Raw genomic sequence first — 27,740 nt, 5'->3', positions numbered from 1 at the left:
AGGTTAATATGTGACACTGCATCTAGTTATAGTGGACAGAACATTCAAATGCCTTGTACCTGTTATGCAATGTACAGTTAAATATCTTGCCACCGCTGTTGGTACAATTCAAGAATCTCTGTTACTCCGATGCACTAAAAAATAAAGAAATGGAAAAAAAAACAGCGGCAAAACTACGCCATTTTTTTTCTGACAAACTTTTGCACCACCGTCAAATTCGCGGAAATCCGGAAACAAGTAAGGAACTTTCATGGTCTTCATTTTTGTTTAAAGAATAAAAAAGAAAATAAATATCTTTCAGATTGTGATATTATAAATGCTGTATTTTATGAATATAATCAATGGTAAAATCATTAGGAAAGAAAGGAGTAAAAAAAAGAATCCAAAAGGGCAATTCAAAGTGTCCGAAAGACTGATTATTACGGAAAATTACAGAAAAAGCAGAAAAAAAGTTACCGATGCATAAGTTGAAGTGACAGTTTTATAAATAAGAAACCGGTGAATGCGCACAAAACTGGTGCAAACGTGAAATCAAAAGCGCCAATTTTTAAGCATGACCCCTCGATGACTCCAAACCGTAGCAAATTAAAATTGAGAGCCAAACACCAATTCAACAGATGTCACAGCTTCGCTAATTTTATTTAAAGGGCTCTCCAGTGCCCATCTCCCTCCCACCCGCCATCTCATGTTGCTGAAGGGGTTAAAACCCCTTCAGTGACTTACCTGAATCCAGCGTCGATGTCCCTCGGCGCTGGGTCAGGCTCCGCCCATGCTCTGCCCATGCTCCGCCCATGCTCCTCCCCCGTCGATGTCAGCCGACAGGAGAGACCTTATTTGCATGCGCGGCAATCGATGCGCGCGCGCATTAGACCTCCCTATAGGAAAGCATTATTTAATGCTTTCCTATGGGGATTCCGGCGACGCTGGAGGTCCTCATGCATAGCGTGAGGACGTCCAGCGTCGTTTAAAACACTTTTCGTGTTCTAAGAACACGGAAGTCCCTCTAGTGGCTGTCTGATAGACAGCCACTAGAGGAGGACTTAACCCTGCAAGGTAATTATTGCAGTTTATAAAAACTGCAATAATTACACTTGCAGGGATAAGGGTGGTGGGAGTTGGCACCCAGACCACTCCAATGGGCAGAAGTGGTCTGGGTGCCTGGAGTGTCCCTTTAATTTCATTTGGGTTGTCATTTACTATAAATTTAGAATAGAGATAAAAAAGTCCAGAACTGCACAATATAGATCAAAATAGCTGAACAGGAAAGAATTTAGCCTGAATATAGCAATACAGTTTCAGTTTCCGCAAAGTGGCTGTTTAGTGAACAAACCATTTATTACTTGGCTAGGCTGCATTGCAAAAAGGCCCCATGCTCCATGATTCTCCTTGCTTATAAGTAATATGAATTGCAGTAAAGGCAGGAACTTCTAAAGTGATTATACTGTTTAATTTTTTATAGGGTTACATAGTTACTTAGGCTGAAAAGAGACATGCGTCCATCAAGTTCAGCCTGTCTCACATCTGTTTTTGCTGTTGATCCAAAAGAAGGCAAATTAAAAATACCTGGTTTGAAAAGAATCCTTCTTGACCCCAGAATGGCAGTCAGGTTAGTTACTAAAATGAGAATTCTAAGTGAATTCAAATGGAATCTCAAATTTAAGGTCAAAATAGCGTAGTTGGGGAAAAAAAAATCCTACGTTTTACATTCTGGTACTTTGGCCTTAAATTTGAAATTCACTTTGAATCCTCACCTTATTGAATAACCCTGGTATTTTTTCATAAGCTTTAACAGACTTGTTGAGAATGTATGTATACACACCCACACATACTGTCATACTGCCCTGTTAATATGTGTCATTTCATGTAGCACTAGTCTAGGTGGTTAAACCTGGACATTAAATCAGATGACACTTTTAAGTGTAGTGGAGAACACAAGTGCTAAATAGGGTTAAATGAAGCATTAAAAAGGATCCCGATTTACAGAAATGTGCAATTAGTGGAGAAGTGCTAAGTAAATATGAGTGTTTCAGAACATGTGAGAGATTGGCTGGGTGAAGTCAGCCATATGAGTGATCTTTGTCCTATTCAGAACACCCCGCCTCCACATACTGCTGTCTCCAAGTCAACCAGCAGAGCAGATAATCTCTAAGGGTCAACACATCTCATCCAAGCCACCAGAAAATACCCCTTAATAATCAATAGGCTGGCTATCGCCCCCTAATATTGATAGCATTGTGATTCCTGCCAAGTCATATCAAACAATGCTGCAATTCACTGCTCCAATGGTTGGTAAACATAACACTGGGAGGTCACCTGGATTGCTCCTTGCTCTGAGCTGTCACTCAGGGGACACAGATGGTCTTGTTCTCAAAGGGATACATTGACAGAGGCAAAAAATATGTAGAAAGAAACAAGTCTATTTTCACAAATCAAAGGCAGCCAGGTGCAATCAATAAATATTATAAAGTGGATTTCAGGAGTGATCAAAGTTGTTTACAATAATACTTTTTTTTATTTAATTTTTTTTAATAGCTTTTTTTTTTTAATTGAAAATGAGATAGGAACAGCAAGCAATTTGCGTTTACACAGCAAAAGTACATTATTTACAGCAATATGTTTAAATATTAAAATCACTGTTTTTTCCTCTTTTAATTTCTACTTTCCTTTTTGTTTTTCAAGCTATACAATTCTAACTTATGACATGTAATAATAATAATAATAATGTAAGAATGAGGTGAGGTTTGATTTACCGGGAGCAGTTTATTTCATCATGGGAATAAGGTCTCGATGTTTGACAGCTGACAAACCACCACTCCCATTACCTTCAGCCAGCCTTTATTTGTGCTTTGGCTGGCTGAGCCTGACGGGGGTTGCGGTCAATGAGAAGCGAGAGAAACCTTTCACCCTTTAGTGACCGTGCTTGTATTCTGTCTGTGTAACACTGTGTCAGTAACTTTGCAGTCAGATAGAAAGAGGTAATGAGTTACACTTACCATATTAGCCATAGCCACTCCCATCCAATGCCCATTGCCAAATCACATGGGTCCTTGATACAGCAATGTGACTAGGGAACACAGGTAAGCTGGTCATTCCCTGCAGCTACCTGTCAACTAAGGCAGCAAGCTTCTTAGACAGGAACAGGCTGAGAACCTTATGATTCCCCGACCTTCTGCCCACCATGAACACTGATGATCATTATTATTCCCAAGCACAGATTTACAAGGAGTCCTGTGCATTTCAGAGAGCTCATGGACAGGACTATAACCCAAGCCCACCAGCATGTCTCTACATGGGAAGGCAGCAACCAGTCTCCTACTCCAACCCCCTGGTGGCTCTGGATCCAGGAAGCCCCCCAGATATCTCACCTTATGAGGTGCCACCAATATCTGAGGAACCTGTTGTACCTCATCTTCATCACCATCACCACCACCATCTCCCAGGTATTCCTCACCCACAGCAGCAGGGAATGGCATTCCAAGAAGACCCTGAGAATGGAATGTTGGATAGAACCCTCCTACCCTTCCCATGGATGAAATCTACCAAGTCACACACATGGAAAGGACAATGGGCAGGTGAGCTGACTATTCTCCAGTGACTATCTATATGATTACATTGTTTAACAGGCAGTTCGAAGTGCAAATCAGCAATCACAGCTTGTATGGTGTAGTTTCAGCTAACAGGACTAGAATACAAGGGGGGAGTGGGCAGAACCTGACACAACACAACAAGGTAGACCCAGTAGAGTCTTAAAGAGATAGATTGTGGGCTTATTTACTAAACAGCATGTTGGACTGTTCAGTTTACAAATTGGTTGTATACGGTAGGCCAAAATAGTCAATTTGATAAATATTTTATCATCAGTGAATTAAAGATTTTATCCATTGCTGTTTTCTGGTCTAAGTAATAGCACACCTAATTCTTATAACTATTTTTATTTTATAATTATTATTAGAAGTGGTGTTTTAATTTTATTTTTGTCTCCTATTTGTAAATAAAATAGGTTTATTTCTTTACTTTCTTCAAATGCTTAAAAATAAAAAAAAAACAGTGTACTAATGATTGCAGATCATTATTGTAACAATGCAATGTATACTTGAAAATCAATGTATTCTTCCTGGTAAAATATTTTATAAATAAATTAACACACACACACACACACGATTTAGCGTTTGTCAGTAATATTATGTCTAGTAATAATTATTTATGTGCCAACCACACTAAGCAGACATTTTTTCCAATTCATCCAATTTAGCCTAAATTTGCAAGTTGGTTCTCAAGTCACTGTTTAGCGAATAGAGCCCCAGTGCCTCAATGATTGGCAGCTTTTGGTAAAGCCTCAACTTGTACTGAAAATTCCGTTTCAGAACAATATCCCTCTATCTCGCTGCATAATGTTATCAGAAGGCCCATTATGCACCTTTTTGTCACACCTGTTAAGCAAATATTTTATTAATCACTTTGCTCAAATAGACTTTTGAAAATGTATATTCTAGTAATATTCCTGGGAGATATTTTTGATATTCCTTGCCCTTTAACCTCCTCCAGAAAGAATGAAAAATGCAACCGGAACTGAGATTTCATGTTCCTGAAATGTCCAGGTTGAGCGAATGCGGCCTGCTTACAGCTATGATTGACTGTTCTTTGTACACATTTGTGTAGACTAGTGCTTCTTAAAATTAATTCTTGTTAATCCGTGGCTTAGAAAACGTCCCTGTTTTACCCTAGAGTAAGGCACAAAATATCATAAACTTCCGTGGGACGCACAACGCTATTAATATCCGGGTTACATCCTAGTGCGAGGCACGCACTTCTATGGCGTAATTAATATATTTTATGGCTTTTGCCACAAACATGTAGTAATGACAGGAAGCTAGAGTGTAAAAATGGCTCACGGGAATATTCACAAATTGTCATGAATTTAAAGCGAATTTAAAATTTGGACCATAATAGCCAAACAAAAATATAGCTGACTAGAGGAATATTTCCAATTCTGCTATAATGGTCTAAAATGAGAAATTCATTTTGAATTCACTATCAGATTTATTCGCTAAAGTGTGTATTGTCATGAATTCAATGTGAATTTCTAATTTTAGGGGTCAGAATAGCCAGATTTTAAATACTCAGGTATGTTTTCATTTTGGCTAAAATTTACTTTTAATTAATTTACATTTCCCACAGTCCATCCACCTAGTGAACTTAAATTCTAGCCCAAAATAGCTGATGTGGAAAATCATCTTTGAAATTAATTATGTTTCCGAATTGACTGGTTTGGCCTGTTCACTTTCAATTCCTGGCAATTCACACCTTAGTGAATAACCCAGTTTGAATCACAGATTTATTTTGTTTTACAAACGTTTGTGTGGGCCATACCATTTTTCTTGGAATTTTTTTTAGCAATTTGAACACAACTCTTGCTGTTTTCTTTAACACAAAATATCTTAGTTTCGTTGTTATTAATATTATTTATCCAGTAAGGCTCACCGTATACACCTGGTGTGTACATTACTGTGGGGCAAAGACCATTTTAATATTTGTATGTGGAGTAAAAAATATTATATTCCTCACTGATGTATAGCATAGTTTAAAAAAAATAAAATAAATTCTGTGTGTGCATAGATATATATATGTGTGTGTCTGCAAAGAGCAGTTAAGTGTGTATTATGGGAAAATAATAGCACTGACGTTTTTTGGAGACATAATAAATAGAAAAACTCCTTAATAGAAAAACAAGGGATTTATAATCCCAAAATTTGCATTATTTTCCTCATAAAACATGATTCAGTTTTATGTACCTTTTATCTTTTACCTAATTTAGGACTAGAATCCCTGTAATTGTTTAATACAACATGTTCCCATCTGTCTGAGATTGATGGGATCTACACTCCTTGCTGTCTTTATATCATGCCCTCGCCCTTGAGTGATATGCCTGGATAAGAGCTGGGGAGACAGTGGGACTCCATATCTTGCCCCAGCTCCCTATGAGGAAAAACTGTATGGGGAGAGGGACTGAATTTGTAGTTGCAAAAGCAAATAATATCTGCTGCCTTGGAGCATAACTCCCACTACTCTGGGGAGGCACTGCTGCTGCCCTATATTTGGGCATCCCCCATTGCCAGTCACAATGTGCATTGCAGTTTTTAATTCAAGGTGTGATGTCAGTAGGAGATTTGAAAAATGCATTTAGAAATATACCATTGATATTAATATTCTGCCATAATATTCAGTGCTCAGTGTTAGTGTCGGAGTTGGTAATAAAAATAATTATAAATCCACACTTGTCATGTATGTGTATAGACAATCCTGCTCTTGTCCCAGGTGTTGGTTATTGTCGCTGTTACTTCCTCTGTGCCTCTATTAAATACAGCGAACGAAAGGTTGCGAATCAGGAAATTTTCTGCATTTTAGTTTTAATTTTTTTAATTTTTTTTTACATATTTGAGTATATGTGTGTGCAGTACAGGACTCCTATAGTATTAAAAACATTACATTTAAACTAAAAACACGTATTTAGCACATGGGGATTTGATGGAAAAATATTTGTGTATTGTTTATTCCCTCTCTAGAGTTTATTCAAAGTAGAAAAAGCAAATGCTTAATGTAAAACAGCCTGAATGTTGGCTTATTCTACAGAGAATTATTCGCCAAGTAAACTATTCACTAAACAGCACATTGTAGTGTTTTCACTTTCATTAATAAATGACTGGGCGATTCACCAGTGTACAAATTGCCTGGAATTTAAAGGGTATTCAGAGGAAATTTTAAATTTGCTTTAAATTCTCACTTCACTAAATAACCCTCTTAAATTCACTTGAGTTAATTTTGATATCCCAACAGTTCACACTTTAATGAGTAAATTGGTGAGTTGAATAAACAAAAAAAGTAAAAAAAACAAAAAAAGTTAAATAAAAGAAAAGCTGTTTTCCAAACATTCTGCAACTGAGCTAATATTTTAACCTAATATTTTTGTCTAAATTCTGCAAATCAACCATAAACAATATATCTAATGACTGCACCCGTGATTTATTATAATCATGAATTTAAAACAGTCATTTAAATCTTAGCCTAAATTAGAGCCGCAGAAACCACATTTTTTAATATATTTCCAATTTGGATATCTCGCCTTACATTTTGCAAGTCGCCACAATTCGCTAATTAAGGAACAGATCCTCAAATCTATAACTTATTGCAGAGCTACATCTAAATGCGTTTCTATTCTCTGCAGACCAATTACTAATGGATTTGAATACAGTAAATACCAAATTGTGGTGAACTGAAAATTAAATTGCAATTTCAGGCTAAAAAAATGTTGTGACTATAGTTGAGTTGGAGAAATTTCCACATTTATTATTTTGTCCTGAATTTTGGCAATTTGGTTTAAAAAAAAAAAAAAATATATATATATATATATATATATATATATTCATATATATATATATATATATATATATATATATATATATAAAACAAAATAATATTGCACTCCACCTATAGAAGATCAAACTGCCCGGTGCTTATCAGCCACAAAATATAGAAACATGTCAAGGATAGCACTCCAAGGACTACCTTGGAGTGCTATCCTTGACATTTATATATATATATATATATAGTTATATAGTTATATGGCAGGTAATATTAATTGAACAGGAAGTTGCTATTCCTATGAGAGAATTTATTGAAGGTCAATTCTTAAATCACTAGGACTTGAGTTAAGAAACATATAAAGTTCAGTGCATGTGTTACACATTGTTTATTTCTACTTTAAGAGGCATGCATATTATATACAAAGTAATCAAACTGTTTTTCTTGAAATATATTTGAGTTATATTTCCTATGCAGATAGAAAGGTTTTAATTATTATAAAAAAAAGTGTGTGCAGGTATGTGTGTGTATTTATGTGTGTGTGTGTATGTGTACATGTATATATGTATGTGTGTGTGTGTGTGTGTGTATGACTGTGTATTTCTATGGGGAAAACATTACTATAAAATATACCATCTTGATAATCAAAACATTATATATTGTGTTGACTTTATATTTGTAGTTTGCTTTGTTCACAGTTTATTTGTAGTTTGCTGTACAATAAATCCCATTTTTTTTTTTAATTTAAATGGACATTGATAAGAGATTACAAGAAATAAATAACCTGGTTACTGAACGCCCGTGATAATATTTTCAACAGCTTTGCAAGTATACATTTTATAACTGTAATTGTTCAAAAAATTATATTATTATATTGTCTAAAAGAGGAGAATTAAAAAAAAAACAACAAATCAAATGTTGTGATTGTGAAAAACATTTACATCTTAAGGGTGTTGATCTTTGTAACATTGTGGTGTTGCCTCGTTAAAGGTCAAGTTTTAGTAATCAAGTTGGGTAGCTATGATACAGAGGAAGTATGGTGCACTAAGCCTGATCTTGGGAACGATTGCTCAGTGAATTCACTATTTGCTGGGCAACTAAGACAAGGTTATTCACAACAGCGTGAATTATGAAGAATTCAAAATTAATTCATAGCAAAGTTAGAATGCACCTTTTTTGTTAAACAGCAATCTTTCTTTCCAAATCTGCAGCTCACAGGCTTAATCACTAAACTGTGAATTGTAGAGAATTCGATATAAAGTCAAAGTGAATTTGAAAATTTCAGCAAAAATATCAGACATGGCCGGTTTGGAGAATTTTTCAAATGTTGTGATTTTGCCCTAAGATTTGAAATTCACTTTGAATGCACAACAATTTACACTTTACTAAATAATCCTGAGAGTTGTCTCCATTTTTCCTGAAATGAGTCCTCCCTGACGTTTTCTGCTTCTTGTTGAACTTTGATAAGATGTTTCACCATCAACAACTTTCAATAAATTTTATTTTGAACTTGGAAGGGTATTTGTTATCAATGATGATCTTAACTTCAAATATATTTTTTGAATTTCCAAGTCTTCGGAAAATAAATCCCTAAGCTGGCAGTTTACAAAATATTTGCAAATTTGAACCCAAACCAAGCTCAACTAAATTTGTGAATTCCTGGCCAATGCCTGACAACACACAATTTACCGAATAACCTTTTTTATATCCAGAGAATTATTATTCGCACCCGAACAATCTCAATCCTTAGTCGTTGTCGTGAAGCAGCACATATTGGCTAATAATAGAAGATCTATTGGCAATACCAGCTCACGACCCAAAACTTCCTTAACCATATAATTATTTTAATCATGGACACATAGTGGATGCATATATGCATACTTCAGCGCTCTTGTAGTTAAAAACCCTTTCTGCCTGTTTTTAGATTGTAGCACACAATCATGAATTCTTTGTAAGTGTCTCTAAGAAAAATCATGATCTGTTTGCAACTCCAAGACATCGTATTAATACAATATACATTACATTTATGTAGGCTGTCCCTGTCATTTTATGAGGGACCTCTTGTGTAAGATGTATCAAATCATTAGAGTACCATTATTATTTTATTGTCCTTTATTAGGAACCATCAGGTATACACTAGCTCAGAACAAACACAATTTTTATTTAGTTTTTGAAAAAACAGGAAAGAGAGAAGGTCATTATTATTATTTTATTATTTATATAGCGCCAACAAATTCCGCAGCGCTTTACAATGGGTAGACGAACAGACATGTAGTTGTAACCAGGCAAGTTGGACACACAGGAACAGAGGGGTTGAGGGCCCTGCTCAATGAGCTTACATGCTAGAGGGAGTGGGGTAGGTATCACGAGGCTCACAGATATCTGCGATATAATAGAGCATTCGGTCTCGCTGGACCAATCAGTGGCTTTAAACATCCAATAAAGATACATTTAAACGTAGCGAATTAAGATTTGATAATTGCAAATAATATGCTAATCTGAACATCATGCTTTCATGCAGTAGGTAATTTCTTCCATAATCTTAAGCAAGTGTAGAAATATATTTATGTTCGCATTTTAACTTTTATTTTACATTTGGTTTACTTTTCCGTCCCTTTCTGTTTAACTGATACCCATTCTAAAATCATAGTGAAGGAAATATCATAAAGCAGGGAATTTAATCCACAAGAAACAAAATTCTCTTTCTCTAATTATAGTTAGACAATTAACAATGTACGTCAATGACCAGCGACCTAAGTATTATCCTGAAAATCTTTTGGGTAGACAGGTGTAAAAAAGACTGATGTTTTACACCAATGCTGCAGGTAAAGACCCCAAGTATATTTAAATAAATATGTTTAAACAGTGTATAGAGGAAAACTCCAGTTATTATAGAGTTTTTTTTTTAAACAATAAATATGTTTCAAAATCTTGACCTGATAGTAAAGCTACCTAATAATGTCTAAGATTAGATAAGCACAGTTAGAATGATGGGGGTCATGTATAATGAGCAATTATAGAGCAATGTTCTAAAAAGGAGCAATAAGTTATTCCATCGGTTTCCATAGCGATTGCTGCATTTTTAAAACTTTGCATTGGAATGATTTGTTAGAGTTGTGCATTTGGTTTTGGCCCAATTGCAGTTTGTGTCAATTTAGGCTGAAAGGCCATATGGATGTATAAGCGATCAACTGACTAGCAAGTTGAATAAGCATGTCGTTTGCTTCGGGATACGGAGTTCCAAAAAAAAGAGATTATTGATAGGAAAAATGATGATTGATGGCTAGGGAAGAGCCACTAAATGTTGATATTATTCACAGATCAGGCAAGAGAGAGAGAAAATGGTGGAGTGTTTAAACAAATTATATTTAAAATTACAAAAATATATTTATATAATATTTTTTTCTGCTTCCCCTTTTTTCACCAATATTGCCTACTTTTTCTCACTTGTCAGTGAACCAAATTGTATTAATTGGCCTATTTTCACTCTATATTTTAATATTTTTTTTTTTATTTATTTCTGTTTGTCCAAATTATGTTCCCAAATATTTTGTGAACAATGTTTGGACTAGCCAAACTTTAAATAAATGAGTATCAGAGCTCCTGAATTAAATTTTTAGAAACAAATGGTTTGCCTGAATTAAATTTTCCTCAATGCACAAATCTAATTCTTACACATATCCCAATCTAATGCTTATACATATCCCACTACGTCCTCTATTTAATACGCTTTCCAAATGATTCTATACTGTTATAAGAACTGTTCATATTATTTAGCTACAGAAGACACCATTCAAGCCTATGGGAAATATATATTTGCAGATAAATAATTTAGAATGTTTTTTTAGCATTGAATCATTCGGAAAACGTGTTAATTTGAGGTTAAACATGGAGAATTAGCAGAAATAACAGTTATTAGTGCTCAAACCTATATATACATGTTTTTCAAAAAGGTAAAATTTGCCAAATAATATTGACTCAGACAAGACACAATTACTGTAACCAACACACAAATTAATAATAAAAAAAAAAACTTTTACTGGATGATTTTTTTTAAGAGTTGAGAAAATAATACAATATCTAAGCACAGAAACTGATTTACACAATACTGATTTACAATGAATTCTACAAAGCATGACCGCATATGAGATCCATTCTCCAAGTCACATATGCTTTCAATTTGGCTAAAATTTTAAATTCACTTTGAATTCTTGACAATTCAAATGTTAGTGAATAACCTAAAATAGCATGTGTGCAACAGGAAGACTCAAGGTTTAATTTAAATAAAACAACAACAAAAAACTTGGATAGGGGAGATGGAATGGGCATGTTATGCTACATTAAACTTGATTTCTCATGAAAAAAATAAATTCAGACAAATTTGTTATAAGAGAACTGGATGGTTTAACATTTACAGAAAAACAAATTCAAAAATTTAGGCAAAAATAGCTTTTAAGGAAAATTCTTTAGCTCTGCTCTAAACAAATCTTGTATATTTTCAGATCAATTTTGCAATTTGGATTAATTTCATCGCAGTTCAGAGTTTAATGAATAGCCTTACAGGTACTGGTAAGCTGAGATCCTCTACCAAATGTAGCTTAAAATTAAAAAAAATATCTGGAATAGATACCCGCTTACCTAATTCTCCCCAGCTTCATAATTGTTTTCCTGAAGTAATTAGCTTTTTCCCCATCATAAAAACTTACCATAACAAACAAAACAAGTATCTATAAATCAAGTTTTTGTTTGCAGTTTTGAGCCTTAATTCTGAAAATCTTTATTGGCTGTACTAATACATATCATCAGTTACGAAAATAATAGCGTTAGATAAAAATATATATATATTTTAACTTCACCTGGAATCCTTGAAAACACCTTTAAACACTGACAATCTTAGCAAAATTTGAAATATCTAATTAAATATTAGCCTGGACTGATTTCAACTGTACATCCAGAAAGAGTATTTTTACGAAATATAAATAAACTAGACTTTTTTTTCCCGACGTAACTTCTTTTATTTTCCAAACCAGCAGCAAGGCATAAAGGCCTCTATTTAAATATTGTCTAAGCTTTCCAAATGATTGAATATTTTTGGATAAACTTTTTTCTGAACTATTTCATATATATATATCAAAATGAAAATATTTATCATAATCTAAAATTATTTTAAAAATGTATCCGATAATATTAAATCATTTAGAAAGCTTTAGACAGCGAGATTTATCAAGTCAAAAGCAAGTATTCTGTGGCAAAGTACGTAGTAATGAACAAACCTTATGGGAACTGAGGAAGATTGATTGCAGTATTTTGAAAAGTGTCTATTTTTGGTTTTATATCTGTTCATAATTCTTAAATTATGCTTAGTATGATTTAAAAATGCTCTGCTTTTCTCTGCGTAAACTCCCACATTTTTCAATTATCCATTTGAGAAAATAGTTCCAAATTTAGAGTGGAGAATAAAGTTATAGAAGTGAAGCAGAAGTGAGAAGAGAAATATGAAACCTTTCTGGTGACAAAAAAAAGGTAGATTGATAAATCCGTTGAACCACCAAAATTTTATATGTTTAAATTTGTTGGTTTGAGTGTAATACATTGCACCCCTCAAAAAAATGCCAAAAAGGCATAAAACTGCCTGTGACACTTTCCTAAATGTTGGGAGACACATTGGAGGGATATTTATAAACTTGCATCCAAAAAGCAATTGTTTTGCTTTGATAAATATCCCCACAATTTCTTAATTTTTTTAAAATTCCCAACTGGTTATACATGTTGCAGGAAAAGTCTATAACATATCACTATTGTTGACTTATTCACTATGGTTTTAATAAAAGTGTATATACATACAATTGAGTAAATGCATTATCTACCAAATTGATGCAAAGCGGAAAGAACTTTCATACACATATGCTGTGTCATTTACTCACGAAAATTGAATTGTTGTGAAATGAAAAAAATGGCAAAATTAAGACCAAAGCAGTCAAAATGCGACTACAGCCGAATAGATTTCCCCCCCCCCTGAATCTGCTATTTATGCCTTAAAACTGCAATTCAGCTTTAAATTCACTACAATTTACAGGGTTATTTACTGAAGAGAGAATTCAAAGTGAATTAAAATTTAAGGCCAGGGTAGCGACTGAAAGCATAGTTGATTTAGAGAATTTCTAAATGAAATTACTATTTTGAAATCCCAGAGTAACTCTGTCACCTATCTGTCTCTTACTCTCTCCTAAAGAGCCACATTCCATCCTTCCTCCAGTTCTGTTACTTTCCCACCTTGTTTGGTTGCTGACCCTGTTGTGGTTTTATACCCCACCTCCTCTAGACTGTAAGCTTGTTTGAGCAGGGTTCTCATCTACTTATTGTTCCTGTAACATTTAGTAAATGTCTAATTTATTGTTAAATAACCCCCTTTTCCCCCGTTCAGAATATTGTAAAACGTTGCGGAATAAGCTGGTGATATACAAATACCAATAATAATAACATTGAAATTACGGTAACCTTGTTTTCATCATAAATTCTCCCTTTCGTGAATAACTCTGTCCGTGTTTAGGGAATAAACTCCTATAAATATACAGTGTTCTGTTTGCCTTGAGAACTATAAATTCTACTAAATGTGGAGCACAACCATAATAATAAAAAGACACTCTATTAATTAGGTCCACAATAACAGGTATCACCAAATGCATATCAGAAGATCATCAATATTACAATCATAGTACAAGAAACATACACGATACTCTGCAACTACATGCATACATGAATGATAGCAAAAAAATGCAATAGTACTATTGCTACTGCAAAGTCATAAGGATACCTGAACAGAACAACCCAACAAATAATATAAACGATAGAAAATTAATTTGTACCACAAATAGTGAGAAGAGGGAGAAAATCAACCAAAAAGCCCCCAAAAATGCTCTCTTGATAAAGGCAATTCTGCCGAAACGTTGGGGGCTTTTTGGTTGATTTTTTTCCCCCTATCACTATTTCTGGTACGAATTTATTTTGGATTGTTTGTATATATATATTTTTTTTTTTGCTATGATTCATGTATGCATCATGCTCTCTTGATAAATGAAATTCTGCCGAAACTTTGGGGGCTTTTTGGTTGTGCTCCTCATTCAGTAGTATTTGTAAATTTGTTGTCCCCTGAGGAATAGGACCTTTTGGAGTGAGCACCCTGTTTCGTTTCTTTTGGGTATATATTCTTATAGCATTGGACTAGCGTGCCTACCTTTTTTTAATACAATTTGCCTTGAGAACTATAACAGGTCGGTGCATCAACCCCTATTATTTTTGTGTTATTTTGTGTCATTTCAAAAGATGAGGACAAAAATCTTACCTGTGTGTATATAAATTTCTCCAACTCTCTGTATGCAAAGAAATTCAGTCAAGGGGTTCTGGCCAAATTATATAAAACTTCAGGGAGAAAAAATGCTAACTCATTGAATGTCTTCCGAACCTCAAGATGTAATTATTTTCCTGTTCACTGTTGCATATATTTTTAAATACGTTTTGAGGTTTAGGGTTCCTTTAACCATAGGATATCACCTGCGCATACATGTACCATTCTTCCAGAGATGATTGTGAGTTGCAGTACAGGGTATTAACTCAACCCCTAGACCAGTCGTGACAGGCCAAAAGGGGAGCTGGGGAGACCGAAATCACCCTACATCTGTCTCCCCAGTTTCTTGCGCTTATCCTTATTGGGCTAAGTCTAGTTAATAACAGTGGCAGCTACAAAGGGCGGCTGTTGCTAAGGAGCATTATTCCCATTAATCTCAGACAGGCGGCATGTGTAACTCCCTATGGTGTCCTGAATTTAGGGACTCCTGCTTGTAAAACCAATTAATATGGAGATAAATGCGTGGACTGTATGCACTGTGCAGTACGGGCTTTAATAACATGATATGACCATCATATTTATATATGTAAAACCTTGTTTTATCTGTACAAGCTTGCTATCACATGGTATTTTTTATTATACAGATTATAAAGGAAATATTTTGATTGGTTGCATAAATATTGTCCAAGTTAATCTGTTTTTTTTGCAACTTTGCCTAACTATGAGTTTGTATCGTTATTTTATGCCCGTGTTCCAAATCAATCTAAACCTGGCGATATGTTTATATGTTAACTTCTGTGTCTGTTTGATCAATTTATATCACACTCCTCCCCAAATTTTTTTTTAATTAAAATAATAAATAAAATTTTAAATTTCATATATTTTGTTTTCTTTGGTCACTTTAAAGTTGTGTGTTCAATCTATTCCACCGCGACTGAACTCAGAAATTCTTAAACTCCTGATGGGCCAATTAGTTTCTAATTCTCAATTTGTAGCTTAGTGAATAATGTCAGCATAAGACAGAAGGCCTGTATTTATGTACAGGCCTCTATTAGAGTCTTATTCAGTAAACTGCTGCATTACATAGTTTGGTATATTTCAGAAAAGTCAAAGCTTTGTCTTCCATATATCACAATCCTTGGAACCAAAAATGACATTGGTCTCGATTTTAATATCGTTGGATAAGTTTTTCAAATGATTGAATATTTTTGGATAAACTTTTAAAACTATTAAAATTTTAGAAAAGATGTTCTGTTTTGTAATATGTTTATATTTATATATACTTATATTTTGAAATGTTGAAAAATTCACTTTGAACATTTATCCAAAAATAACTAATCATTTGGAAAGCTTAAACAGCTATATTAAATCAAGACCTCCGACTTCAATTTCCTATTTGTTGATAAGCTTTCCAAATTGTTTGAATTTTTTTACGTTTTGTGTATATTTTATATACTTATATATAATATATATAAAAGTATCAGATACTATTAAGATATTAAGATTTTAAAACCTTTTTCAGAATATATGTTTTAAAAGTTTATCCCAAAATATTAAATTGTAATTATTTTAATAATAAAATATTGAAATTAAATAAAGTAATAGACATGACTCAGGGTTTGCTTTGAAAGTCCTGAATCCACACTTGCCGCAGTCAGTTTTAAATAAATAAATTAATAAATAAATAAAATGACAAGTAGACCTAATATAAAGTTAATTTGTATCCTCACAGCTCCACGTGAAGTGTAAGGGGCATCCCCACTTTGATTTGTATTTATTTTCCTTTATCCTTCCTTAACCTGTTGTCCTCTGGATGGCTACCTTCCATTAAATTAAACTGTGAGCTAGTTATATAAGCTATAAGCTGGTGAAGGGGGCTGGGGATTGGTGAAGGGGGCTGGGGACTGGTGAAGGGAGGCTGGGGATTGGTAAAGGGGGGCTGGAGATTTAATGAAGGGGGCAGGAAACCTTGATGAAGGGGATAGCAGGGGTTTGATGAAGAGGGCAGGGAATTGATGAAGTGGTGGCCATGGGTTTGATGAAAGGGGGCAGGGGTTTGTTGAAGGAGGGCAGGGTTTTGTAGAAGGGGTGAAGGCGGCAGATTGTGGGGGGCGCCACAAGATTGGCTCACACAAGGCGCCTGAACACCAAAGACCGGCCCTGGGTGACACCACCAACACCAGCCAGGCAGGATCTTTACTTAGTAACCTCTAACCTGGCTGGCTGAGTCCTGCGATGGTGTCACCTCTGGATCGGATGCCGCTGTGCCCACAGCTCGAATTCTATTATTTTCATATGATATTGTTATTTAAAGGTCATTTTAATTTTCCTAATTGTTAATGTCACTATTGCCATTACATTTAGTGTTATATGGGAGTTATGATTTACGAGTTACATTAGTAAAAAACAAACAAACAAAAAAACTAATTATTAAGGGGTTTGGGGTGACACCATGAGTTACCGCACCGGGTGACACCAACCCTAGTGACGCCACTGTTTAAGTCTTACCTTCTTCTAGGTCAACCAAATCAAGCAGAGATATCACGCACTGATTGCTGTCTGTTAACTTCAATACTATGAAATGTCCTTGATGCTTTTGGTCAGATGTAAAACAAAAACAAGCAAAAAAACAAGAAATGTTTAGATATTTTAATGGGAAAAACATAATTTAGGAGAACCGCTTCTCTCCTGTCCACCATTTAGGGAGCATTTGCACCTGTATTACAGGTTATAAGTCTGCAGCCAGTGAAGTATGATGCAGGTTGTGAAACATAAACATGAGAATTGTGACAATTGTAGGGTGCAATGAATTATGTACATTTGGAACCAGATGGTCTGAATCAGTTGTGATAGTTTGTTACCTCTGATACAATATAGGCTGAATCACAATTTTGTAAGATTAGTGGCAGTATAGTCTATTTCATTACTGATACTTGCCATCTCTTCAGCAATGCAAAAAGTATGAGCGCTTACGTATTGTCTTCAGCGATAACAGGGGGTTGAAGTGGGCTCAATAAAACTGGAATCTGGATAGGTAACCCCTGATTCCAAATATACCTGGGGATCTAATCTGGAAAGCAAAGTGATCGACTCTTCTACTCAATCTCCAATGTATGCCATATTATAGATATACACACGGTAGACAAATAAATCATTTTAGTTCCGTCAACTAGGATGATGTGATATCGAGCCCGGTAGATATTATGTATGCCACTTATAGAAACCAAATCAGAAAATCTACTTGCCACCATGGATTACAGGCTGGATTAAATGTCAAATCTTTCTGCAAATCCATGAGTATACAGACTTGGATCTTAGTAAATCACACCAGGATTTAGACCACAGTAATGCAGGTGAGATCATTTCACAGACACAGTACAAATTAAAGAATTATAATAGCGCAGTGATATCTATATAAAATATGGATAGATATCCAATACAAAACTACGATTAACACAAAATGTTAAAATAAATATCTACAATGGACAAGAACACTAAATTGTCACAGACCTATATTTACATTCATTGTTCTAAAATAAAAAAAAGAAGAAGAAAAAATGAATAGTATAGAAAGCCGTTGCCAGAATGTGACACTGCATGAAATACTGCCATGGTTTTAAAGCTCCAGTCCACCACCAAGGGTACCCGTTCCTGTCTCCTAGGACCAATTGTGGGAATTCCCAACAAGTGATTGTATAAACAAAAATACTCAGTACCCTCCTCCATGACCATTCTCTCTACCTAGAAAATAGGACTGATGATGCCCTTTCAACCACAAAATATTTGTGTGAGCACATTAGCATGGGAACCCACAGCACATCGGGCACCTGAAACCATCTGTATATGAATTGGGTCATTTTTTTAATTTTTTTTTAATCATTATAAGAAATAAACACAACCGTTTAGTTAATTACGCACACTGTACATGTGGCACTGCTTCGTTCAAATAGTTATAGGATTGTACTCTAGAATTTTATTTCTAGCTTTCTCCGGCAGGGCTGGGGTAGGGCTTATTGATTATTCCTCTTGATAATACTCCAGTCTTTGTTGGCTACTGACAGGTAACTAACCTAAAAAAGTCCAAAGTCCCCACAGGTAACAGGTATATTGATCCAGGAGAAACGTGCATTTGTCCCATGTGCCCATAATTAAAACCAACATATTCGGCAATCTAGGTAATATTGTATCCAAGAACTTTGGACAGTTAATTATCGACCTTTTGATATTTTGTTGACATACTACGAGTACAAACAAAAACAGGCTTCAAGAGTTGGACTAAGGATCCCGATTTGGGGCGTATGATTTGTATCTCTATATTTAGTTCACCTTGATCTTTATATCTGGTTTGGTGCCAAATTCATCAAAAGTTGAACATACATGCAATAGGGTCATAAAACTGCATAGACTATGACAACCTTTCGAACATGCTAGAGGCACAATGTGGAAAGATGCTCAAGGGGAGTAAATGTGAAATAGTTTGGATTTCGAATGAATTCAAAGTGTGCATTGAATTTTGGTCCAAAAATTGCCAAATCAGGTATGTCATCACTTATTTTAACCTAAAATTTGAAATTTACTTTTAATTCCTGGAAATTTCACTTTCGTTAATAAGCCTGTAACTTATATATTGACACAAATAATGCAAGCCAATTTTTTTATATATAACATCACCTTTACTGGCAGAAATTGGGAAAAGCATAGGTGGAATTAGAGACTAGCGCTCAAATTTGTCTTTTGCTTTATTTTAGCCCTTAAGGAGTAAATCTTGCCGTTTACAGCCACTCAGACTCTTGTAGCGAACAACTTAGTTCCAGCACAGAGTGCTCTTAAACCTTAATAACACTTATTGAGTGAGGCATTCCATTTTGGAAATGTTCTGGATTGCTTTCTAGCTTGCTCATTGAATATAAAGATCATTGGACAGCCTATAACAGCTTATAACATTGCTCAGGATTACTCAAAAAGTAGACCACAGATATTTTAAAACTACAACAGTTACGGTTTTGACAGGAGGAGTCCAGATAGCAGTGATAAACCAAAAATTAGGTTACCAGATAGGGATTAGTGAAATCATAGTCAAGGGAAGCCAAGGTCAGGGGCAGAGAGCACAGGACCATGAACTAAATAACAGGCAAAATTTGTCATTTATCAAGGAGACAATAGAATTCACACAGGTGGATCCAGTATGCACTGAAGATGAACAACATCAGCCGTGGAAAGAGAGGAAATTCTAGGTGAGTGAGATGGGGTCCTAACAACAACTTTCGGGATGTTTTGCCATTCTAAAGGCTGACAAAGAGCTGTAGCTCACCCACTTTAGGGGATCTACCTTGTGGGCACCATGTGTGCTTTTTTTACAAACATTGTGGCAATGTAGACCATAAAGTGAAAGTCATAGGCCAATGTTCATCACTACAGCAGGTTTAAACAAAGTGAATAAATGTAACACTGCAATAAGGGACTCTATGCAAGAATATTACATGGATCTTTCTGCCTGTTACATTCCCACCCTTTTGCCTGTTCTAGGCAGGCTAATATGGGTATGTGTTTTTGCACTCACCGACCATAGGGAGCACAGTATGTTTTTTGAAATTAAAGGACCACTATAGTGCCAGGAAAACAAACTTGTAGACAAACTCGTCAAACAGGTAGACAGCCACTAGAGGCTGGATTAAGCCTCAATGAAAATAAAGCATTTCAGCTGCAGGGTTAAAACCAGTGGGACCTGGCACCCAGACCACTTCATTGATCTGAAGTGGTCTGGGTGCCTATAGTGGTCCTTTAAGATATTTTCAGCAAGATTAACAAAATTAAAGAATGAGGAAGGTTATTTTGGGCAGTGGCGGATGCAAAAGGAGTATTGGTATAGGGATAATGAGGACATTGGAAGCTCAGGTAAATGAGGAGGCAATTATTATTAAAACATAAAGACATTAACCATCGATTGCCTGTTAAACAGAAAATAACTTCATAATGTTCTGTACCTTTTTGGCCAGAAGGCTCAATTACTGGGCATCGCCCACTGCCCCATAGGAACACATAGGTTTAGATTCAGATTCTACCAAACAAAGATATGAAGAGTGTCAGACATACTCATTAAAGTGTGGAATGATAGGAATTCAGAGTAAATCAAGGTTTATTCTGAATTTTGGCTTTGAATAGCAGTAAATGTTGCAAGGGAATGAGATTGCTGATGCCATTTAGTTGCAGTGTGTGTGTGAGAGTGAATTAATTAATATTGTTTTTAATTAAAGTATTTTTAAAGATTGCTATTAAGCAATGTTCAAGACAAGGATTTTAGCCCTCTGTTAATGAAGTTGTTTTGGTGTGTAGATCATGCTCCTGTCCCACTCAAATGCATTTGTTATTTTTTTTTTCTTTATCTTGGAGGCTAAGTTCTCTCTGCCCACTGGTGGGGGAGAGATGTCAGGGAGCACTGAGGGGGCACAGGGGTGGCACTTAGGGGGTCGCGTCACCATTGATTGTATTGTACAAGCATGCAGAGTGTGCTGGTGTCATGGCAATTTTGCAGAGAATTGACATTAGCCAGCCTGGAGTTGTTTATCTCTGTATGTGCAGGGTTTTAAAGCAAAATGTTGCACATATAAATTTCAGGCACCATGACCACTTTGATCTCAGCCAAAGTGCATAACACACTCATAAAACTTAAAAATCAACAAGATAACATCATTCACCATTTCGGTCCCATTACCAAACTTTTCTTAATATGTCAAGGTGAATGGATTGAAACAATATTTATATGCACATGCACGTCTTCTTAAAATAAATTTGCTCATTTGTTTACTTTGAAGCCTTATGAGCGTGAGGACGTACAATGTCAATTAGGCAACATTTTTATACTGTACTTTTCTAAATTAAACCTACGTTTCTATGAAAACTGAAGTTTTGGGGTTTTTTTTGCAGCCCACATCAACTTAAAGGGAAACTCCAGTGCCAGAAAAACGATCCGTTTTTCTGGCACTGGAGGGTCCCTCTCCCTCCTACCCCCCAATCCCCGGTTACTGAAGGGGTGAAAACCCCTTCAGTGACTTACCTGGGACAGCGGCGATGTCCCTCGCCGTTGTCTCCGCCTCTGCAACGCTCCTCCTTGTGATTACGTCGGCCGGTGGGCAAGACTAATCTCGCCCACCGGCCGAGGAGACCTAATGCGCATGCGCGGAAATGCCGCGCATGCGCATTACGTCTCCCCATAGGAAAGCATTGAAAAATAATTTCAATGCTTTCCTATGCGGTTTTGAACGACGCTGGAGGTCCTCACACAGCGTGAGGACGTCCAGCGATGCTCTAGCACAGGAAACCTGTGCTAGAAACTAGGAAGTGACCCTGCAGGAGTTAACCCTGCAATGTAATTATTGCAGTTTATGAAAAACTGCAATAATTACACTTGCAGGGTTAAGGGTAGTGGGAGTTGGCACCCAGACCACTCCAATGAGCAGAAGTGGTCTGGGTGCCTACAGTGTCCCTTTAAACCTTGTTTACTTGGCCTGTGTTAGCCTTTGAGTTTGACATGCTTGTCCTAAATCATTGCCTGTATGTTCATGAACACTATTAATAAAAAGAACATTAACCATTATTTTGTAGCATCAACACTCTGCCCCAAACTCTATCTTCATAATTTAATAATTCCATCCGAAACTCAATTCTGAGCTTAGATTATATCCAAACCGTGATGTAGCATCATTACTGCAGTAACAGTAAACCTAAAACAAAAGTTGGTTAAGATAGCGATAATGAGAAGTGTAAATAATATACAAGACTTGTTTCTTTTAAATAATTACATAAACAATGGGTGCACACATGACAGTATTAAATCATCTGGCACCTTATCAATGACACCAAAATGCTCACTTCATATTTATTTAAATGTAGAAAAGAATCCAGGCACTCCAAGGTATTCAAACAGATAGGCAATTTTATTGGACCCAAGCACCAAAAAACAAAGTTTCGACCACCTTTGTCAAAACTTTGTTTTTTGGTGCTTGTGACCAATAAAATTGCCTATCTGTTGGAATACCTTGGAGTGCCTGGATTCTTTTCTACATTTAAATCTGATATTTGGTCCCTTTGGTACTGGGGCTTATCCAGTCTCTGTTGCACCCAGGATTCCAGAACAAGGGATAGTGTGCATATCCTTTACCTATATATGAACTCCATATTTATGTCTGGAAATCTTTCCGCGCTTAGCTGACAAAGAGTGGCTTTATACATTGCACATAAGAAGCTAACGAAACCTACTTTTGCTTACACGACAAACACAAAATAGTAGAAAAAAATATTCTGCTACTTTCTGAGTGATGGCATACTCAAAAAACCCACATCACTGGCTAACTGATTTGATCCTCAATAATTCATACCCATCCACTTGCCTCTGATTTTGACAAGAAGTAAATGCAGCTCATCACCCAAAGACTTGGGCCCACTTGTCCATCGTAGCATCTAAAAAGTAATTTGTGGTGCCTACACAATGATCTTTACCATCATAATACATGGGTCAAGAATAAGCACTAAATGTCTGCATGTTTTCTTTAATGGTCATTATTTGTGACCTTTATATTTTAAACTATATCTGTACATCTATAACGAGATACAATCCCGTTGAATTTGTGTGCTGTTTAATTTTGTATTATTTCCCCTTGGAAAAAAACATTTTATTTTGTGTTACCTAGATCGGAGGCAATAGATAGAGGATTGAGAGTTTGGTAAACCAAGTCATTGAATAATGTTTGTCTTTCCAGGTGGATCATACATGATGGAACAAGAAGAGAACAAGAGAACAAGAACCGCGTACACAAGGGCCCAGCTTCTGGAGTTGGAAAAAGAGTTCCTTTTCAATAAATATATATCAAGACCTAGAAGGGTAGAGTTGGCAGTTATGCTCAACCTGACCGAAAGACACATAAAAATCTGGTTCCAAAACCGTAGAATGAAATGGAAGAAAGAAGAAGATAAAAAGAGAGGAAGAGGAAGTGACCCAGAGCAAGACTCTGTGGTATCTTCTGGTGATATAAAGGATGAACCTCAGTGTCATGGAAATACACCTTCCTCAAGAGACCTTGTGCTCTCCCCTCCTCTTCCAATCTCATCTTCATCACAACCTAGTTCTACACCATCTACTGGACCACTGAGGCAGGCAGAAAAACGATAATTTATATATTAAAAAAAATAAAAAAACATGTTAGATCACATCTTGTGAAAACTGAAGTATTAAAGAAATAATAATTTCTTGGACACAATAAACAGAAAGCAATGGCTTCAAAATAAGCCATCTTCGTCAGTAAATTACATTTAAATAAGATCCATGCCTTTATATAGTAGTTATAAAAATCTCCTTAAGACTCTGTAAATGTCAATTTTTAAAAAAGTATTTGTAGTATTATACTGTCATGTATGTATGTAACTATGTATAAAGTGGCTTTAAATAGAGAATACTGTCCGTAAGGTGTTTTAAAAAATGAACTAGAATTTGCCTGTCAGGGTCTTCAGATGATAGCCTTATAATGGAAATTAAAACCACGTGATATATATTTTTGATTATATTTTTATTAAGTCCTTATTTTTTCTCAGTTAGTGGTGAGTATCAGAAAGTTTACCCAAGATGTCCATATCCCAACATGACAAACAAGACTAACTATCAGTCTATAAGTAAGACTATAAGGAAAACACGAAATATTCAAGAAGTCTACTGACTTTATTGTAGCTAATACACACTCTATATAGAGTCTATATATTTTATGAAACCATCTGGAGATTGTAGACCTCTTTCCCTTTCCAAAGTTTATTAGATCACAATTGTACTATAGACTGTGTCCCTAAAACCACATGCAAGCATTCTAATCATGTTTGTGACTTAGTTTGATTTTTTGAGAATCCAGCCATGACTGTTGATGTTGGCCGAAAGGAAGATTGCCTTCAAAGCTAATAGGGCATGTGTATATTGCTTATTGCCTGTTGGTGTGACCATCCATTATACATCTTTTTTTAGTCCCTAGAGATCTGATCTTACTAATTTTTTTAAATTTTATTTTAGGTAGATTAAGACTTTTCCTTTTAGCAGTGACACGTATTACTCTTAAAGGGTTAATTTATTTATAAACTCACACACTCCAGTATTGAAGTAATGTCTTTTGTACTTTTCTTTCTTGTTATTTAAATAAAAGATATCTTCCGAAAGTTGACAATGTTAATGTGAACTTATAAAACATACAATTAAATTCAATTTTATAATAATCATTATTTTACAAAGAAAAATACATTTCAAATTGGTCCAGAATTATAGATATTAATTTAACATACGCAATGGTACTGAGTTTCTCACCTTGGAAGCATGTCAGGATATTACATGTCAAGTATTTCGTTATCATTTTCCTCACCCCAAGAAAAGAAGAGACAAATAACGTGTGTTTAATAAATGAATAGGATAATGAAGGCATAAATTTTTTATTAAATATATTTGTGCATGTTTCATCTATTGTGTTTGGATCTGTAAGTATAGTGAGTGTATGTGTAGTGTCACAGAAAGTGTTAGCAGTGGTTAAGGTAAAGGGAAGTTTGAGGTTAGAAAGAGGTTAGGTTCAGAGTTGGATTACGTAGGTTGGTCGGAGGATTAAATGCTTGAGAGGGGTAAAAGGACAGGTGCCTACTCTGCCTAAAAGGAAACCAGGCACTGCTTGGAAGTATGCAAGACTCTTTTTCTGAAAAATGATGTGCTATAACTTCCTCCACAGTGCTCCTTATCGTTGGCCTTAGTTCAACACAGAAAACTTCCAGCTCTCCTAGAAGAGGTTACCAATGACCGGCAGGCTACATACATCAAAGAGGGGCACCAGGGCATTCCTTTCATCATAACTACTACAGTGCCATGTAGTTCTGGTGCTTGGAGTGTTTCCCAAACGAGAAATAGTTATATTGACCTATAGAATAATTACATACTATGATTGCACATGAATTCAAATGAACACAAAATGTACTCAGCCTCCAGCTAAGTACATTTAACCAAGAAGTGTAGTAAGCTTAAATATTGGTAACTAAAATCCAATATGAAAATAATTTTAAAGACCAGAAAGAATACTTCCCATTTTAAAGCAAAAATGGAAAATAGATCAAGTGTACTATAAAAGTAACACTATAGGGTCAGGAACACAAACATGTATAATAGTCTTAGTCCTAACACCATCTATCCCCCCTGACTCCACCCTTTCCCTCCCCCCTCTGGCTCCCCTAAATATAGTAAAATCTTACTTCAATTATGGTATGCTGCTGCTGGCTCTGTCTCTTATCTGCCTGCTTGGATGACATCATCAGAAGTGTTGATGAAAAGCCAATCACAATGCTTTCTCATAGGATTGGCTGAGACTGTCAAAGAGGCAGATCAGGGGCAGAGCCAGCACAAGCCAAACACAGCGCTGGCCAATTAGAATCTCCTCATAGAGATGCATTGAATCAATGTATCTCTATGAGGAAAGCTCAGTGTCAGCATGCAGAGAGTGGATACACTGAATGGCAGTACTGCACAGTGGGCAGCACTGTCCCAGAAATCACTTCTAGTAGCCATCTGAGGAGTGGCCAGTGGAGGTATGCCTAGGCTGTAATGTAAACACTGCCCTTTCTCTGAAAATTGTTTGCTGCAAAAAGCTTGAAGGGAATGAGTATACTCACCATAACAAATACAATAAGCTGTAGTTGTTCTGGTGATTATAGTGTCTCTTTAACCACTGAGCTATCTCTCATATGTATTATCTTAAACAATTAATTATTCTTTTGAAATCGTTCGTGCTAGTTTTCAAGGGAAAAATTATGGAACTCGAAAACTGTATAGGTGAGCTTTAAAATTTATCAAAAGTATGGTATATTAATTATTATGAAAGGCTAAAAAAAAATTTGCTTTTGGTTTTAATTAGGCATGTGCATGGGAAAAAAATTTCAGTTTGGTTCGGCATTCCGAAATTCCGGATTTTTGCAATTCGGGACTTTGGCAATTCGGCACTTCAAGACTTCGGCAACTTCGGCACTTCGGCACTTCGGCACTTCGGCACTTCGGAAACTCGGCACTTCGGAAATTCGGCAACTTCGGCACTTCGACACTTTGGAATTTTGGCATTTCGGAATTTCGGGACTTCGGCACCTCAGGACTTCTCTTGCAGCCGCTTGGTAGATAACTCCCTAATTCCGTGACTCATAACTCTCTGATTGGTTACTTAATCCACCAATCAGAGAGTAATGAGTCAAATTACACAGCGTGGGAAAATTCCAAAGAACTTTCCCACGCTGTGTAAAATGACACAGAGCACTCTGATTGGTGGATTTCAAACCAACAAATCAGAGTGCTCTGACAGGTAAATGTAGAGACTTACCTGTCAGTCTCTTCATTTACCTGTCAGAGCACTCTGATTGGATGGCTTAAACCCACCAATCAGAGTGCTCTGAGCCTAATTGCAGGGCGGGGCAAGGCTTTATAAGCCTTCCCCCGCCCTGCAGAGCTCAGTCTGCGCGGAGCCCTCCATGGGTGAAGATGGATTATTTTTTTTTTGCGCTCGTTTTTTTTTTTTTTTTTTTAATTGCGTCAGTTATTATGGTTTTTTATTATGCCTTTTTTGGGGCTGAAAAAAAAAAGATTTTAGAAGAAAGAAAACATCGAATGGTAAGTTTTATTTATGTTTTACAGGTACTTAGTTAAAGGTCCCCCCTCATTAGTTTTTAGGGTGAGGGGGGCAGGTAGGGGGATAAGTTGTATTGGGGGAGGGGGTGACTAGGGGTTTGGGGACCCCTAGTCACCTGGGGGGACATTTTTTTTAGGGCCCCCACCCGCCGCTCAAGGGTGGGGGCCAGGGGAGAGGACCTTAGGTCCCCCCCCTTATTCGTATTTAGGGCCCCCACCCGCCGCTGAGGGGTGGGGGCCAGGGGGGAGGACACTAGGTCCCCCCCTTATTACAATTTATGGCCCCCCCACCCGCCGCTCAGGGTTGGGGGCCAGGGGGAGGACATTAGGTCCCCCCTTATTTTACTGTAGGGCCCCCAC

General features: G+C 36.1%; 1 protein-coding gene across 1 annotated transcript; it reads left to right on the top strand.

Annotated features, from left to right (window-relative positions):
• The first annotated feature begins 3,101 nt into the window (after window positions 1–3,101).
• On the top strand, window positions 3,102–24,361 carry PDX1 (pancreatic and duodenal homeobox 1). The gene is made up of 2 exons (XM_063444881.1): window positions 3,102–3,572; window positions 23,461–24,361. Exons 1-2 carry the CDS (start codon window positions 3,179–3,181, stop codon window positions 23,868–23,870), a joined length of 804 nt encoding a protein of 267 aa, XP_063300951.1. The 5' UTR covers window positions 3,102–3,178; the 3' UTR covers window positions 23,871–24,361.
• Window positions 24,362–27,740: the final 3,379 nt, after the last annotated feature.

Source organism: Pelobates fuscus, chromosome 1, assembly GCF_036172605.1.
Source record: "Pelobates fuscus isolate aPelFus1 chromosome 1, aPelFus1.pri, whole genome shotgun sequence".
In the NCBI taxonomy this organism is placed as follows: domain Eukaryota; kingdom Metazoa; phylum Chordata; class Amphibia; order Anura; family Pelobatidae; genus Pelobates; species Pelobates fuscus.
Note: the sequence above shows the minus strand (reverse complement) of the source record. Positions and strands in the feature narration are given on the sequence as shown.